Raw genomic sequence first — 16,087 nt, forward strand, 5'->3', positions numbered from 1 at the left:
GCCTCCCCCAACACCCTTAATAGTAGCTTGCACTTGAGTAGGCTGGCACAGGCTGCAGTCACTAAGGACCGCCACGACTGTGCTACAGGAAATGGGCCTACACTGGTGACTTGTACAGGACCTTAATGGGTTTCAAGACCCCCTTGAATTGTCTAGGGCCGAACTGCAGTTTTGGGGTTTGGAACTCAAAACACGTGGACCTCAGATGGGTTCCCAATCCCTTGGCCATCTGGATGATCATTTACATTTGATATTGTATAAGTTACTATAACGTGGGGGCTTGATTTAACCATAAAACATGAAAATGAGACAAAATGATGTAGAGAGACTTCTACGACCACAGACAGGGCAGTGTGATACACATTCATTAGAGCTCAGGACAGTTGTGTACAAATTCTGGCAGCAGCCTCTGAAGGGCCACATTTTAATGAAAAACGATGGTACATGAGGATATGTTCTTCAAGTTTAGAAATGGCCTCCAAATATGTTTTGGTAACAGCTGCGCCGGGTTCTTCCATCCGGCTGTAGCCATGTATCCCAATAACAGCTGGAATGACATTCTCAAAAGTCCCACTCTCAATCTCAGTCCGCTGGTACTTTTCACCACTGACTCGGTGAACAGGCAGTGAAATCTCTGGGCCCAGTGTGCGATGGCAGTGCCAGTTCTTTGCGATATATCCCAGTGGTGAGTCCCTATAGAAATTGTAGGTCTTACTTCTTGCAGTAATTCAGGACTTGTGCTGTGAGTGCGACCGGACTATCCTATGGAAACCCCACAAAAGCAAATATCAAGTAGTACTTCCAGAATGGCCACCAAATTATTGTGCTCTCTAGAGGGTGTAGAGGACAGTGACTGGTTGTTACGGAGGGCATTGTAGGGAGGTGCGTGACGTGATCAGACTTAAACCGGCAAGAGCCTGTGGGTTTATAGTTTACTTTAAACCCAGAAGTCCAGAAGTGTATAGGCACCTTCTGCTTGAGGTGTAGGTGGCAGGGGTATTGAGGGAGACCCTGCTCTGCAAGAGGAGGTGTAGTTCAAAGCAGGAAGGCTATCTAGTGATCTGGAGACACTTGTAATTCAAGTCTCGTGTTCAGCAGACAGAGCGGTCCATCGCCAAGAATCGGGCCTGCTGTTGCCTTGATTCCCCGGGACGAGCTTGGAATGGCACGCAACCCTCTGCAGCCATTGTGTGGCACCAGTGGAGCCTTGCCTGCTCTTCCGTCTGCACCGTGTTCTTCTGGTCATGATGGTCACCTCACCACCATGATGTCTTTGGCTTGAAAGGCTTGCTGCAGTGCCGGGTCCCTCACTTCCTTGTTGTCCGTCATCAAAAGCATGCTCCGATTGGTCAAAGCCCGCCTGTCAATGTCTGGAACGTCAGAGACGTTCAAGGATGGGAACTGTTTGGCATCCAGGAGGTCCTTGTACTGCAGCTCTGGTGTCACCATCCGTATACACATGTCCCTGGAGGCAGGTGGCAGGCCGCGCTTCAGCACCCAGCCAAATATCTTGGCCTGGCCAAACTGTAAAGGCTTGATGCTCTCATCGCGGATATGGCTGGCCTCCACTGGCCTACCTTCATTCAAGCACTCTGCCATCAGATGCCCACGCCTGGCCTGCAGAAGTCGAACCTCTTCCGCCATCCTTTCACGCCCAAACTGATCAACCTTCTGCCAGAAGGTCCTGTTGAAGTGGTCATAAAGGTACCAATCCAAGGCATTCCAGGCTCTCAGTTTAGCCACCTCGGGGAGGCTGAGCGTTCGGACACTTTCCTCACTGCGGAAGTTCAGCTTGAACGCAACTACCTCATCCAGGTCCCAGCAGAGGGCCTCCTTGAGCAGCACCAGCGACTCGTCAAAGTGCTCCGTCAGCAGGATGAGCTGAAAGGCTCTATCCACAGCTGCCACCACGGCACCAGCATAGGCTGGTGAGAAGGGGGCATTGTTATCGAAGCCAAAGTCAAACCAGAGTAGGTTGCGGGCATAGTGGTTGCTCTTTTCGGTAGGCACATAGTACATCTGTGGATCATTAATAAAGGCGTCTAGACTGGGCGCTTTCTTGAAGGCCGAGGAGACAGACTTGTAGTACGTGAAGGAGGACTCGGCCATGGTGACGGGATTTCGCAGGATGGAGAAGAAGAAGGCGTCATCTGGCATCACCTTTTTCACCTGGGGAGGAACATAAACACAGAGAGAAGAGTCAGCTCACCATTACCTCGCTTTCAGCTCTACCTTTGCCCCTTCACTATGTTCACCCCCCTTTATGGTTAGTGAATTCTGCCCCCACCATTTCAGCTGGAAGGGAGCTTCATGACTTTGGTTACTCTCGCAATGAAGAACATCCATGTTATACGTTATGTTATGTTACTTGGCATTTATATAGCGCCTTATGTATCATTGGTATGACCTCAAAGCGCTGGTAGGTTGATCGCCCTCGGGAACCGCAGTTCAAGTCAGTAGAGAGAGTGACGTAAGGTGCGTGGGCGCACCGGATATGTGTGCAGCTGGTATGGTTTTTGCATGATAGCGGCTTCTTAGCGGTAGGTGTGGTGCTGAGGAAATCAGTTGGATGTGTTCTGTCTGGAGGGTGGACACCCAGACTGAGTTCTGGCTGCATTAGGCCTGAGGAGACGCCTAAGCTAGCCGGAATGTGCTCAGCTAGCTGTGTTTTATTAGGATGATGAGGTGTTCTAGGACACGCGCCTGCTGGGGCAAACACACATTCTGTCCTAGATTTCAGACCTGGGGATACTTTAATGCCCCCGTTATAGCTCTACATTCCACCCCCTCTTCTTCAGATAACCCATCTTTTGAGTTGCCTTATTTTATCCTAAAACGTTTGAAGCAGACCTTCTTGGCATTGCTTTCTGTGCGGGCTATAATTAGTCTTGTGGAGCAGAATAAACAGCTGGATACAGTGTCCAGGTGTGCCCTCCAGTAGCAGAGACAACATTCTGAGAGAGGCCTCACCAATGATTCATAAAGTGATAACAATACTTGCTTGTCCTGATTAGCCATAGGCACCAAACGACCCTCCACCCTCTGTTTCTCGACACAGTTTGGAAGTGTTGTGATACCTGAATAGGTGAACTTTAAGAGACCTCGTCTGCTCAGCGGCTTCTAATGCCCTCTGGGAATTCCTCTTTGTAGCATTCCATTGTTTTTTTTTGTTTTTCTCTGCCTATAGAGAGGGAGGGATGCCACAATATGCAAACCAACGTCTAGCAGCAGAGGCCATGATCAATACTGACTTCTCTGTAGTCGTCCCCTTTCTGTAATGGCAACTATTAGTCAAATATCAATGGAATAGTCAGTTGCGCATGTGGTGTATGTTGTCCCTGAGCAACTTGGACATATTTCCCTCCAGTGCTTTTGGGTTTTCCAATGCCCTCTCCCCATCTGGTGCTGCTCACAAGGTTTCCTTCATCCCAAAAGCCGGACTTTAGACTTGGGTGACGTGAATCATAGCTACTGCGGCTATGACCATTCCCCAAGCCTTCCACTCCAGCCGGCGCTATCCAACATGCATCTGATAAGCGCACCATCTCGAATGAGACCGCCTTCCTTTCCCACCCACAATCAGTGATGAGGGTGACAACACTCGAAAGGGCGGGCTGCAGTACAGAGTCTTGTGGTGCCCCACTGGGAATCCTCCATTCTGACACTCCAGGCCTGGGCAGTGAGAGCCAAACACAAAGTATCACCACACTGAAAACCTTTCAGACATCAGACCCTTGATTGTCTGAGAACAGAAAAGCACCAGCGTACAAGGTTGCCTTTTTAGTTTGGGCTATTAGATGGTGCGCGCACCACCTATAAGCTGAAACTATTGTATTAGAGTACAGATAGGGAGAAATGGCATATGAGGAGGGACACAAAGCTTGTAGGTGTCGTTTGGTTATTTGCCCACCCATTGGCTGCTCATGGCCGTGCTAATCCCTATGGCCATTCCCACCCACTTTCCGTCCCCTCTGCTCCCCCCAATCACCTCCGCATCGGAACTCAGAGCTCAATTTATTCAAGCCTTGCCATCAAACGTTGCATTCAAAGTGCCTACCAGTGTTTTTTCAAAGTAGACTTCTGAGAGTTAATGAGTTAAGTGGAGGTGTAAACGCGCCCCTGGTGCAATACAAATGTCTTAAACTAGATCTGCCTTTAGTCACTCGAATCATAAGCACTATATGGTATCCTTCACTGAAGTCCTGTTGAAAACAAGCATTGGCCAGGCCACCGCTTTTGGATTGTGTATAAGTCTTCACCATTTGCCAGGTACTGCTGTTAGATAGTCAGATACGCACACCATTCTGCACCTCTTACCAACAATGGCCAGCTAATACCGCTAGGGGAGTGCCTACACAAAAGCCCAAACTGTTGGCATTGCCAATGCTGGATTATACATTTTCCTTACTCCACTATTTAATGCACAAGACGCTCTATGAAGTTGCACTGGCAGTGAAGGCCAGGAAATTCTTGTCTAAAATCAGTCTAACTTTCCCTGGTGAATGAGATGCCACTACACAACAGCTCCCTTTGCGGCGAGCTGCATGATTTAGGAAAAATATGGTACAACGGTGATACATCGAGTCTTTTTTCCGATGGTTTTTACCAAAATATTTTTTTTTAAACTCATCGAAAAATATATGGGGTAGGGAAGAATGTTACATTAATAGGAGAGGGGGTGTGTGTATGGGAGGACCCTACTCCCCTCCAAATTTAAAATAAATGTTTCAGTAAAAAACCCATTGAAAAAAAGACTTGTAATAACATATACCCGAAAAATATGCCAAAAGCATTAACTATCTCTGGACAAGGGAAACGTTCTGTAGGGGTTCAGTGGCTCTGAAAAAACCCGTGGGTCTCCAACAGAGTGAGTCACGCATCAGGCATTGACAAACAGCAACACTGGACCCCGGAAGTGGACAGGAGCAGGCATCCTGCCACGTGCAACACGGACCATTAGCCTATTGCAGGGGCGTTGCAGCAGGTCTGGAAGAGATCTGGGGCTAGGCTAATGTCAGGACTTGGGACTAGCTAGCCTTTTGGTTATCTCCCCTGAGCTTTTATCAGAGGCTACAACCAAAAGACTTGGGGCTATAGCCCCCTGACTCCCCACCCCTAGCAACGCCTCTGGCCCATTGCCTTCTGACTCAGGAATGGGGTATGTTGTGATCATCCCATGGATTGATCGATTGGATTAAGTTACACGTCCCATGACCCTAATGGGCACCCTGCAGGTACTGGGGCAGGCGATGGGGGACGTGCAGAGAAAGATGGAGGGCCTGGACAGCGAGATGTGTCTAGAATATACATATCTTCTTTTTTTGCCCGGATCACGTATGTAACAATGGACCGTACACATAGGGGAGGCAGCAGGGCTCAAATTGAGTGAACACGCAGGTGGACAGCGTCCACCCACATTTTTCAGAGGGTGGACACAGTCCTCCCTTTCTGTTTTAAGATGGGGGCCCCCTGCCTCTCGTACCCGGGATTCGAACCGAGGTGGCATGGTTCAGAGACAAGATGCATAACCGTGAGGCCACAGAATCTCCAAGCACAGGGTTGGGAAAGAGACCCTAAAATGAAAATATGCACATTTGTTTCACATTATGATAACTGCCTGTGACGTCACATCCTACTGCATACGTTGGGAGTCCGCCCACTTTTTATTTTAGGGCTTGAGCCCTGGGAGGCACCCAGGGGTTTAGGGGTAGAGTGCAAGGGTAGCAGAGATTGTCGAGCTGGGTTGGAGAAGTTGGAGTGGGGCTCCAAAGGAGAAGAGAATAAGTGTTGAGTGGAGTTTACATGGAGGGGCCAAAAGAGTGACAATGCTCTGAACCAATCCCGAGACAGGCCCCGTGCCAAATGGGATAAACCTTTACAATTATTGGCTAAGCATGGAAGATTAGATTCGATTCATCTCCAGGAAGAGAGAACACAGCATGGCGCCAGCAATGAAGTCTCTTGGGCATATGTGGGTACTGGGAGATGTTTAGTGTAACCCTGGTCAACTGACATGTGTGCCCTTAATCAACATGTGAGTCATGGGGTGTTACACATGGCCAGAAGCTCTGCTCAAGGCACACATTTCATTAATTTTTTTATTTTATTTTGGGGATTTATTGAACGTGAACCCAGCTTAAAGAAGCAGCGGACCACTGTAGAAAACTGCCTACCTTGGATACACTAGCAATCCCAAGGCATTGTACCCATTGCATATCATCTCATAAACTGCTTCATTCTTCTCTCACAAAGTGCACTGCTACCAGTGCAGCGGCTTCCAGGCGCTATTCCTCTAGCCTAAAACAGCTGAGTAAACAATGAAACGAGCCGTGGTGCTCCTCTAGTTTTTTTTTTAATTACGTTTTTACCATTCATATACTTTTTTTTTAAAAAAAAAACCGTTCCGGAATGGCTTGGTTTTTAGAATAAAAGTGCAGGAAGAAGTTGATCCTTGCACTGCACGTTCCCTTAAGCAGCATGCGTGCTTGTTTGAGGGTTGGGGTTGCGCATGGGAGGGTGCGGCAATGGTGTTTGTGGGGTGCGGGGGCAGGCCAGCAGGGCACATAGTTCCACTACTTCTTTTTGTACACTTCAAGCCGTTGAAACGATATTTTTTTTAATGAGTTAGAGCATTTCAGAGCCTTCTGCCCCATCACTGGAGGAGTTGGGATCTGCGTGACTAAATGGCAAATCTTAAGCCGCCCTTTCGAGGGTTTTTGGATAGGGGTGTTGAATGAGCTTCCTACGGCCTTTGGCATGGGGGTTTTCTAGGACCCAAGAGGCGAAAAGATACGGTCACTGGAAGACAATGAAGCAAGGGTAGCATGGGGGTGAGGTGGCTCGGAAAGGGGGGGGGCTTCGTAAATAGCTGCCTGGCCAACATATCCAGCAGCCGTTGAAGCTTGCAACTAGCCATCTTTAGGACCCCCCCAAATCGAAGTCGTTAGTGGGCCATGCTAGACTGCCCCAAAGTCACCTAATCGAGTGCCGAAGGGAGGAAAAATATGTAGTGGTCAACAAAAGGATTGCTAATGGGGAGCAGACGGGAAGCACGAAAGAGAGTGTGTGGTATGGTCCAAGGCATAAGGAACGGGTTGCTACAGATGTAGTGGGCAGAATACAATAGCAACTTTAATAGGAAGGATTGTGGGGGCTGAGCAGCAGGTAGGACCACGGCATGGATGCCACAGACCAGTGCTTTAAGTGGGCCGGGCCTGCCGGGGCCGGGCCCCGGCAGTCTCCAGAAAGTGGGCCTGAGCCGGGGCCCCCCGTCCCACACAACATTGGCGGGATGCATTATCCCGCAGCGGCCGCCCCCATCATTATGTCGGCCAAGCTAACAGAAGTGCCAGCCAGCCACAGCGACGCTGAGGCTGGCGGCACTTCTGTCAGTTAGTTTAACTCCCTCTGATGACCCCTCATCAGGGTCATCAGAGGAAGTTACTGTCCCTTTGTTTTCCCTCCCCAGGTCACTGACCCCCGCGGCTCCGTGATCTAATATGCAGATTAAATCACGGAGCCCGCGGGTTCGCAGAGAGTGAAAGACGCCTCGGGCTCAGTGATCTATGTGCTCTGAGTAGATAGATCACAGAGCCCGAGGTGCCTTTCTCCATTGGCAAAGCTTTATAAAAGATGCCTTGAACTGTGTACGTTTCAAGCCATCTTTTATAAAGGTAGAAATATTTCTATGTTTATAAAAGACGGCTTGAAACGTGCACAATTCAAGGCATCTTTTATAAAGCTTTGTCGACGGACAAAGCCACCTTGCGGTTCGTTTTGTCCGTCATCAACCCTTTATAAAAGATGCCTTGAATCGTTTACCTGTCAAGCCATCTTTTAGAAACATAGAAACATCTAACAAATATCTATGTTTATAAAAGGTGGCTTGAAAAGTACACAAACCATACATAGTAAGGTAAGCACACAAGTGTGCGTAACTTACTATGGTGTGTGCACTTTTCAAGCCACCTTTTATAAACATAGAAATATGTAACATTGCTATGTTTATAGAATATGGCTTGAAAAGTACACACACCATAGTAGTACGCATACAAACATATAAATGCTCACATTTATATATTTGTTTGCGCACCTTACTATGATTTGTGCACTTTTAGGCCACGCCCACAATGAAAGCCACGCCCCCAAACGAGGGCCCCCCCTCAATTGCTTACCCCACTTAAAGCACTGCCACAGACTAAGGCACAATACGCCACTCTCAGGCACTCGTCTGGGCAGAGAGGTCCCTACGGTGGCGGCACTCATATTATAACATAAGGTGTGCAGGGATGCTGGGCACTGTGCATAGTCTCGTAAGAAGGTGCGCAGGGATGCTGGGCACTGTGCATAGTCTCGTAAGAAGGTGTGCAGGGATGCTGGGCACTGTGCATAGTCTCATAAGAAGGTGTGCAGGGATGCTGGGCACTGTGCGCAGTCTCGTAAGAAGGTGTGCAGGGATGCTGGGCACTGTGCACAGTCTCGTAACAAGGTGTGCAGGGATGCTGGGCACTGTGCACAGTCTCGTAAGAAGGTATGCAGGGATGCTGGGCACTGTGCATAGCACTGTGCATAGTCTCGTAAGAAGGTGTGCAGGGATGCTGGGCACTGTGCATAGTCTCGTAAGAAGGTGTGCAGGGATGCTGGGCACTGTGCATAGCACTGTGCATAGTCTCGTAAGAAGGTGTGCAGGGATGCTGGGCACTGTGCATAGTCTCGTAAGAAGGTGTGCAGGGATGCTGGGCACTGTGCATAGTCTCGTAAGAAGGTGTGCAGGGATGCTGGGCACTGTGCATAGCACTGTGCATAGTCTCGTAAGAAGGTGTGCAGGGATGCTGGGCACTGTGCATAGTCTTGTAAGAAGGTGTGCAGGGATGCTGGGCACTGTGCATAGTCTCGTAAGAAGGTGTGCAGGGATGCTGGGCACTGTGCATAGTCTCGTAGTATCAGAGGGAAGAGTATGGCTTGCTGTGGGGGCGGTACAAAGCGGAAATACGCATGACTAATGGGACACGTGATCATTAGGAAGAGTGTGCAGGTTATGTGTCGTCAAAAAATACCGTTTCGTGAAGCCATGTGTTTAGGATGTCACGCCAGTGTATGTGTTGAATTTCTCGTGAGGAGATTTGGCTGGCGGCTACCATTTCTGAAGCCATGAAGTCAGAGCTGCCTCCATTTGGAAGGGAAACATCCAGAGATTAGCGTTACCGGGCGCACCTGTCCACACCCATGCAAGACTCCGCCCACTTCCTCACCCATTGTCCCGCCCACTTGGTACAAAATGTAAATAAAATAACCACACAGACCAGTGCGATGCCCGATATGTGTGGGATTTCGTCAGTATACTGCGTCTCCGCCTACACCTCCATGTGATTGGCTACAGATGGACATGTGGCCAATCATATTGAGGTGTGGGAGGAGTTTCTGGCACCACTGGAAATCCCAGAGACTCCAAGCTCTTCCCCCAGAGGCCGAGAAGAGCCTGGAAACCTTGAATCTCCAGACTAAACCCAGAAACTAGGTAGGTCTGCATGGAATTGGGTCACACGCTGCAGGTTAGCGTCCAATCAGTAGCTTGGGAAAAGGTAATCAATAATATTAATAAAGAACGTGCCATGGCAGAGGATGCTCCGGCATTTGTGCTGTTTATGTTGAGAAGATACAAGACATGGTAAAACGGTAGACACTACGGAAGACACCATTAAGGGACATAACGTTAAGTGAAGCACACGTCAGTATTACCAGCTGATGGTGGTATGAACGTTACACTAAGGTAGCATAGTTCGCTTCCAAAAGGCTGTTATTCCAATATGTATATTTATATATTTCTTTATTTTTTTTATTTTAGTTGCATTTTGAAAGCGCTCACACAGCCCGGGAGCATCGAGGCGCTGTTACAGGAATAATGTCTCTTAGTTGCGTATTTATAACGTGCTTAATACCCGGAGGTTTCTAAGGCGGACCCGAGGTTCGTGACGTTGCTGCTGAGCTATCCTCCGGGACATATAGTGTAAAGTACCACCAACTAAGAGGTCGTGAGGCGGTGCAGGGGACAGGGGTGGCTGTTACCTGGGCCTTTGGTAGAAGGGATCTGAGGCTGTAGGAGGAAGGCGGCATGGAAGGGAGAATAAAGACAGAAAGGAAAAGATGGAAAGGAGAGAGGAAAGGCAGCATTGGAGGAAGAGGGAAGAGAATACGGCGAGAAAAATGAAGACAACCTGGGAGGGAAGGAGAAAACAGAGACTTGGAGGGAGAAAAGAACCGGAATGGGAGGAATAGAGTAGGGCCTTGAAGGAAAGGAGAGATACCAATAGCACAGAATGAGAGAGAAGACACAGCATAAAGGAGATTAAGAAGAGACAACGGTATTGGAGAGACGAAACGAGAGGGTAGAGGAAAGAGACCAGGTCAAACAAGACAGTAAGGCGCTGCATGGAAGGGACAAACAGGAGAGATGCAACAGGAAGAACAATGATGAGAGACTGAATGGGAGGGGAGATGGAAAGAAGTAGAGAGAGACATCACTTGAGAAAGATAGAAGACACGGAAAGATGGGAGATAAAGAACAGAATAAGAAGAGGGAGACAACCTAAGAGAGAGAAAGATAGCACAAGAGGGAGCGAGAAAGAGGGAGAAAAGCGAGACCAAATGGGAGGGTGACCGGAGGCCACGGAAGGGAAGGGCGGGAGAGTAAACAGATGAAATAAAGCAATAGTGGGGGGTCAGGTGACCTCTCGACATGGTGTCTACCGCCTCCCCAACACCCTGAGGAACATCGGGCTATTGAGTAGGTGAAGTAGCGCCTGCAGACCTGTGAATTCTTCCTGCGGGTTCTTGGTTCTGGATATCAGCAAGGCCAACGCATTTAATCTTTTATACACGGTTGACGCGGTCTTTGTTCCTTCTGCGATTGGTACATTGTGTACTGTGAAATATGGGCGCTGATAGTAGCTAGGAGCTCATTTTCGGCTCCACGTAACGGAAATCATCGGCATAAAAGCTTGCATAAGGTTTTTAAACTGCGTATTCCTGTCACGCCCCATTTTCATTCATTTGTATGGCGGCGAGGAGGGGCGGTACACAACTTGCGTTTCTGCCACCTTCCTTCCTGCCGTACAAATGCTTCAGGATTTGCAACGAAATACATTGACATGCCGGTGCAAATGCTGGGGATCACCATGGCGCACGCCGTCTTTATGTCCCATTATACAGCAGCCAGACTCCATAGGGATCCATTGCAAAGGCTGCATGCCCTGCGAGCACAGCAGGCAACATTTATTCATCTGCACGGCACAGTGCCAATGTGCAGGGCAAAAGCAGTGTACATACGTGTATGCTGCATTTTGCCCTGCACATTTGCACTGCACTGTGCAAATGACCAGAATTCGGCAGCGGGGAGCCACCTACATGTAAGTTTAAACGGAACGGCTCCCTGCCACCAAATTCCACATTGGAGCAAAACGAGCTCCCCATTCTTTACTATGCTACAACGTAGCACAAGTTGCGATAGTAAACACTATTAAAAATTCATTATTATTATAACCAGGGATAGGGGCAATGTTTGGCCACCTGGCATGGGAACGGTTAGGTAGATGTTTCTTTTTTATGCCAAACCTCCTTCACCTGTGAGACCCCCAGCACTTGCAGCTAGTCTTGTGGATTTTTTGTCTATGTTCCTGGGTGAGTGGGATCCTTTTTCCCCGCTCAGCCCCTCTTTTACTCTGGCTATGCGAGTCATATTTGTATTTCTACATCCTTTATTTTTGGAGTCTTGCTTTCCTCCAACTTTATGCGCATTTGTAATTTCCTTTTGCAGCACTTTCTCGCTGCTCCTGGAACATTTATACAGTGTCAAGCATACCTGAATGGCAGGTGGCAGTGGACGTGATTTACCACCATTTGTGTCATTTGTACACGCAGCCTGTGCTCACAGCTGCGGTAATGCACAGGGGGTCACCATTGACTCAAAATGGTGACTCGTTTTTTTTGCCTTTTCTTGGTTGCTTGTCCTTTCTTGATCCTTCTTCTGTGCTGGGTGGGGGAGGTACTGGTTTGACGTTTGTCTTTGTCGGGAATCTTTTGTGAAGCCCACCAGGGCTCCAGCGTGTCTGAGGACAGGACAGGACGCAGGGGAAGATCCCAAAACTCTGCTGATGTTGGTCTTCTGACATGCCTGCCTGGAACCAGTTCCAACTGGGAGGCTCGTTCTCCTGAAAGGACAGCCACTTCCCAAAGTTTGAATGTAGTGCAAGTGCTGATTGGCTGGGTCCCTGGATAAAAGGTTGGATTCCTGGTGCACAGACAGACAAGCACTGGAACTGAAGATTCAGGTCTATACTAAAAGTTGGAGCACTGTGTACCCAGGGGGCAGTTTTAGAAAATCCAACTACAGGTGAACTTTAGAAAAAATCCCTAACAGGAACTCTTGAACCACAACGCTATTACAAAGAAATGGTTCCACCTTATGAGACATTAATCAGAGGGATGCTGCCTTAGCTCCCCTCCCCACACAGAACCCTCGCCACAATCTCCCTGGTTTTATCAAGAATCGACAATGCGAACAGCCTCTACCTTGCAATGCCAGAACGGCTCACCCAAAAACCCCAGCGCATCCAAAACCCTGCAGCTACGATACTCCTGAGACTAACAGAAGAGGCCACATCACACCAGTGCTAAGAAGCCTACACTGGCTCCCGGTAAAAAAAAGCAAAGTAAGTTCAAAGCCCTCTGCATTGCCCACAAATCACTACACTGACAAGGAGCCGAATTCCTCCAGGCCAAAATCATCGGCTACCAGCCAGGAAGACACCCATCATACAGCAATGACCTCCAAATCTAAATGAAACAAGTTGAAAAAAAGGAAATTCGCAGAACAGCATTCTCATGCCCAACTGCCCAATCTATGGATCACAATGCCATAGGAAATCGGGACAATACACAACCATCTCACTTTCAGAAAATTGACTGAGAACTTGGCTATTTAACCACCAATAACTACCACAAAGAGGACCCTCTCAACAGCACAAAAGGGACCGAAATGAAAACCACCAACTACTAACCTCCCACTTCCAACTCCTCTCCAGCATACCTCGCAATTAACCCACACAATCCTCCGGAGCAGCCTAGTTTCCACTGAAACACACAACCCACTCATTCACCACAAAATCAACTGCCGCAAACAAACACCCACTCACTGGACGCTGCCGATACAGACACAATCACCCCATTGCACACAACCCAAACCCACCAAGAAACCTGACATGCACTAGACACCAGTTCCTCTTGGTTCTACGTGCACAAACAGAAAAGCACAATTTCTATCCTACTCCCTCTCTCTCTCTCTCCTCCCACTAACCTATCCAATACCTTCTCATACAGAACCACAAGCGTGCCTGAAGACCATACGAATGGTAACGGTGCATGGTACAAGTCAACTTAACATAACAGAACATACAGAGACTTGGCAAAGTGGACCAATCAGAGATAAGCAAGCATGCAATAAGGCATGCACTGATCACTGAAGGGTGCAAGCAAGGCTCAATGGAAGGTTCCAACATTTATAAGGTGGGAAAATTCACAGTATTCTGAACCCGGCGGGCGAGTGAGAGAAAGGGTAAATTGAATGTGCCGGGTGGCACCTGGGATAGGTGGTAAGGAGTAGTATGAGAATTCCAAACGTTCAAGATACACAAGAACGTCATTAATTGGTTCAAGAATTGAAGGGTCTAATATTCAGAGGGTCCAAGGGCTGTGGAGTGTTGTAACCAGAGGGAGAGTGATAGTGACTTATAAGATGAGTGCAATGAAGTAACGTCAAAAGCGTGTACTGCTATAGTAAGGCGTGTCACAATTAGATTCAGAGCCGCTATGTCCAGGTAGATACCTTCTGTCTGGTACTTATACATAGGTTTGTTACTTTTGTAACTACCCATCCATTAACTGCTCATGGCCATGCTAATCTCCTTGGCAGTTTCGACGCACAAGCTGCCCCTCCCGGGCCAACACACATCCTCCTGGGATCCCTTTGAGCTTGCTATACCAAGCCGTAACATCACACTTTTTTGCTGTTTAGGGCCTACATAACTAAACATTACCCACAAGCAGTATATGCCTCTTCGTGTCCCATCTCCCTCCTACCTGTACTACAATGGATTAGCTTTGGTGTATAGGTGGTGCTTGTGCAAAAGCAAAGGTACTAATGAGAACGCTTTACTTCTGCAACACCTGTGAAGTTGTTCCCAGTATCGTACTTAGCTTCTGTGTCAGACTGCATTTCCACTACCTCCGTTTTGGATTTCTGTTTTTTTTTTTTTTATAGAGCTCTTTTTGTTTGGAAAGTACACACTATGTCTGTTATTGCTATGGCTGGAGTTCACCTTCCAGAGACCCAACTTGTATTCCGCTGACAAACAATAGCTGTATTATCGCTGGAATAACCTGGCGCGCTTCCCACCTCTGAGGCATGGCGGCCGGCACGGAAGGGCTATGCGCAGGCTAGAGGGGAAGAAGAGTCACCTACCTCGGGCAGATAGAAGCGCATGTGGTGGCACAGGATGTCGTATTTCTGCCTGGCAGCCTCCCTGTAGCCCTTCACTCGGCGGGAATGGAAGAGGTTGGGGTAGCTGAACTGGTATTTGGTGGGTAGGGCAAATGTCAGGTTGCGCCGTTCGCCCAGGCGGTGTAAAATGTTCAGGATGGTACTGCTGCCGGTCTTGTGTGTCTTGAGGAAGACCAGGTGCAGCTTGGGCTGGCATGTCCTCGCCGCCGGCTGAGCCACCCGATCCAGGGCGCTCCAGGGGAAGAGGCGTCCCACCTGCTCAGTCCTAGGAGGCAACCTGAAAAGGAACATCAGTCAGAACTCTGCACAAGGATAATCTCCGAGGGTTAGGGTCACTAATTGCTGCAACCCCCTAAGAAACAGGGCCTAGGGTCTCCTAGGATGCATCTAACTATTCCCTGCAAAACTAGAGGAGACGGGGCCCCCCACCCCATCTCTATTTCAGAGCATGCAACCCACCACTATGGGAATACTCCATTACAAATGGCGGCCAGTGCCAGGGCTCCCCCAACTGCCCTCTGCATCATCCGACAAGGCAAGGCATGGAAACTGTTCAGGGAGTACATCCCTACGACTGCGCTACCAGAAGAGATAGAATATGGGACTTGGAGAAGCAAGACACCTCATCAGCACTTATGCCATCCCAGGAAATAGGGTGTGACGGGTCTACATTGGGAAACCACCCTGACACTCACCTCAACTACTCCTGCAGAGCAGGGGCGGAGGCCCCTAATGCCAATAGGACTGATCTGATATTAAACACTCTCTGTGCTCGGACAGAAAGAAGTGCTGAGAAGAATGCAAGACTCACCTCTTCTGGAAAGGGATTCCCAGGATCTGTATGGTGAATCCGATGGCGAGACACACCGCCAACGCCACCCCCAGCACGTGAAGCCGGCAGCATGCCCACAGCCTCATGGTCCTGTCTGGAAAGAAGAGGGTGGAGATGTGGGAGGATGTCCTCAATAAAAAGGGTCGCGCAAGAAAGTGGCGGTCACGTGACTAAGCCCACTCCTGGCACTCATTTACAGACAGCCAGTAACATTCACAAGCCTACAGCAACATTTACTAGTGTTCAGCAACCTTTAGGCAGTCAGCAACATAGGCAGTCAGTAACAATTACAGACAACATTTACAGAGTAAGCAACCTTACCAGGCAGAAAACAACTGTTACAAAAAAATAGCCACCTTTAGATAGTGGGCAACCTTTACTGACAGCAACATCTACAATCAGCAACCTTTACTGACAGCAACATCTACAGCTATTACAGACAGAATGACAGCATCCTTCCGACACTCAGCAACATTTACAAGCGTACAGCTGGTCGCATCTTTTAGACAAAAAAAAAGGATTTACAAACAGTATTACAATGTTACACCCCTCTGAAGACCGCAACCTTTTCAGAAAGGCAATATAAATAGATCCAACTATTTATATGCAGTCTAGATTGACAGACATTAACATGTTCAGGCTGAATCTTTAAACAACCAGCAACATGTAAAGGCAAAACCGACAGTCACCAATGTGTACAT

At 48.5% G+C, this 16,087-nt stretch overlaps 1 protein-coding gene across 3 annotated transcripts in view; it reads right to left on the minus strand.

Moving 5' to 3' along the window:
* Window positions 1–349: 349 nt before the first annotated feature.
* The window catches only part of GAL3ST4 (galactose-3-O-sulfotransferase 4), a 136,544-nt gene continuing 120,806 nt past the window's right edge, over window positions 350–16,087 (minus strand). For all 3 annotated transcript variants that reach the window (XM_069646411.1, XM_069646410.1, XM_069646412.1), the window contains exons 2-4: window positions 15,366–15,480; window positions 14,516–14,831; window positions 350–2,169 (exon numbers count right to left, since the gene is read on the minus strand). In XM_069646411.1, the coding sequence (XP_069502512.1) occupies window positions 1,252–2,169; window positions 14,516–14,831; window positions 15,366–15,472 (1,341 nt within the window). In that variant the 5' untranslated portion in view covers window positions 15,473–15,480 and the 3' untranslated portion in view covers window positions 350–1,251. The remainder of the gene's footprint in view (window positions 2,170–14,515; window positions 14,832–15,365; window positions 15,481–16,087) is intronic.

Source organism: Ambystoma mexicanum, chromosome 1p (assembly GCF_040938575.1).
Source record: "Ambystoma mexicanum isolate Mex_15411 chromosome 1p, UKY_AmexF1_1, whole genome shotgun sequence".
NCBI lineage: Eukaryota > Metazoa > Chordata > Amphibia > Caudata > Ambystomatidae > Ambystoma > Ambystoma mexicanum.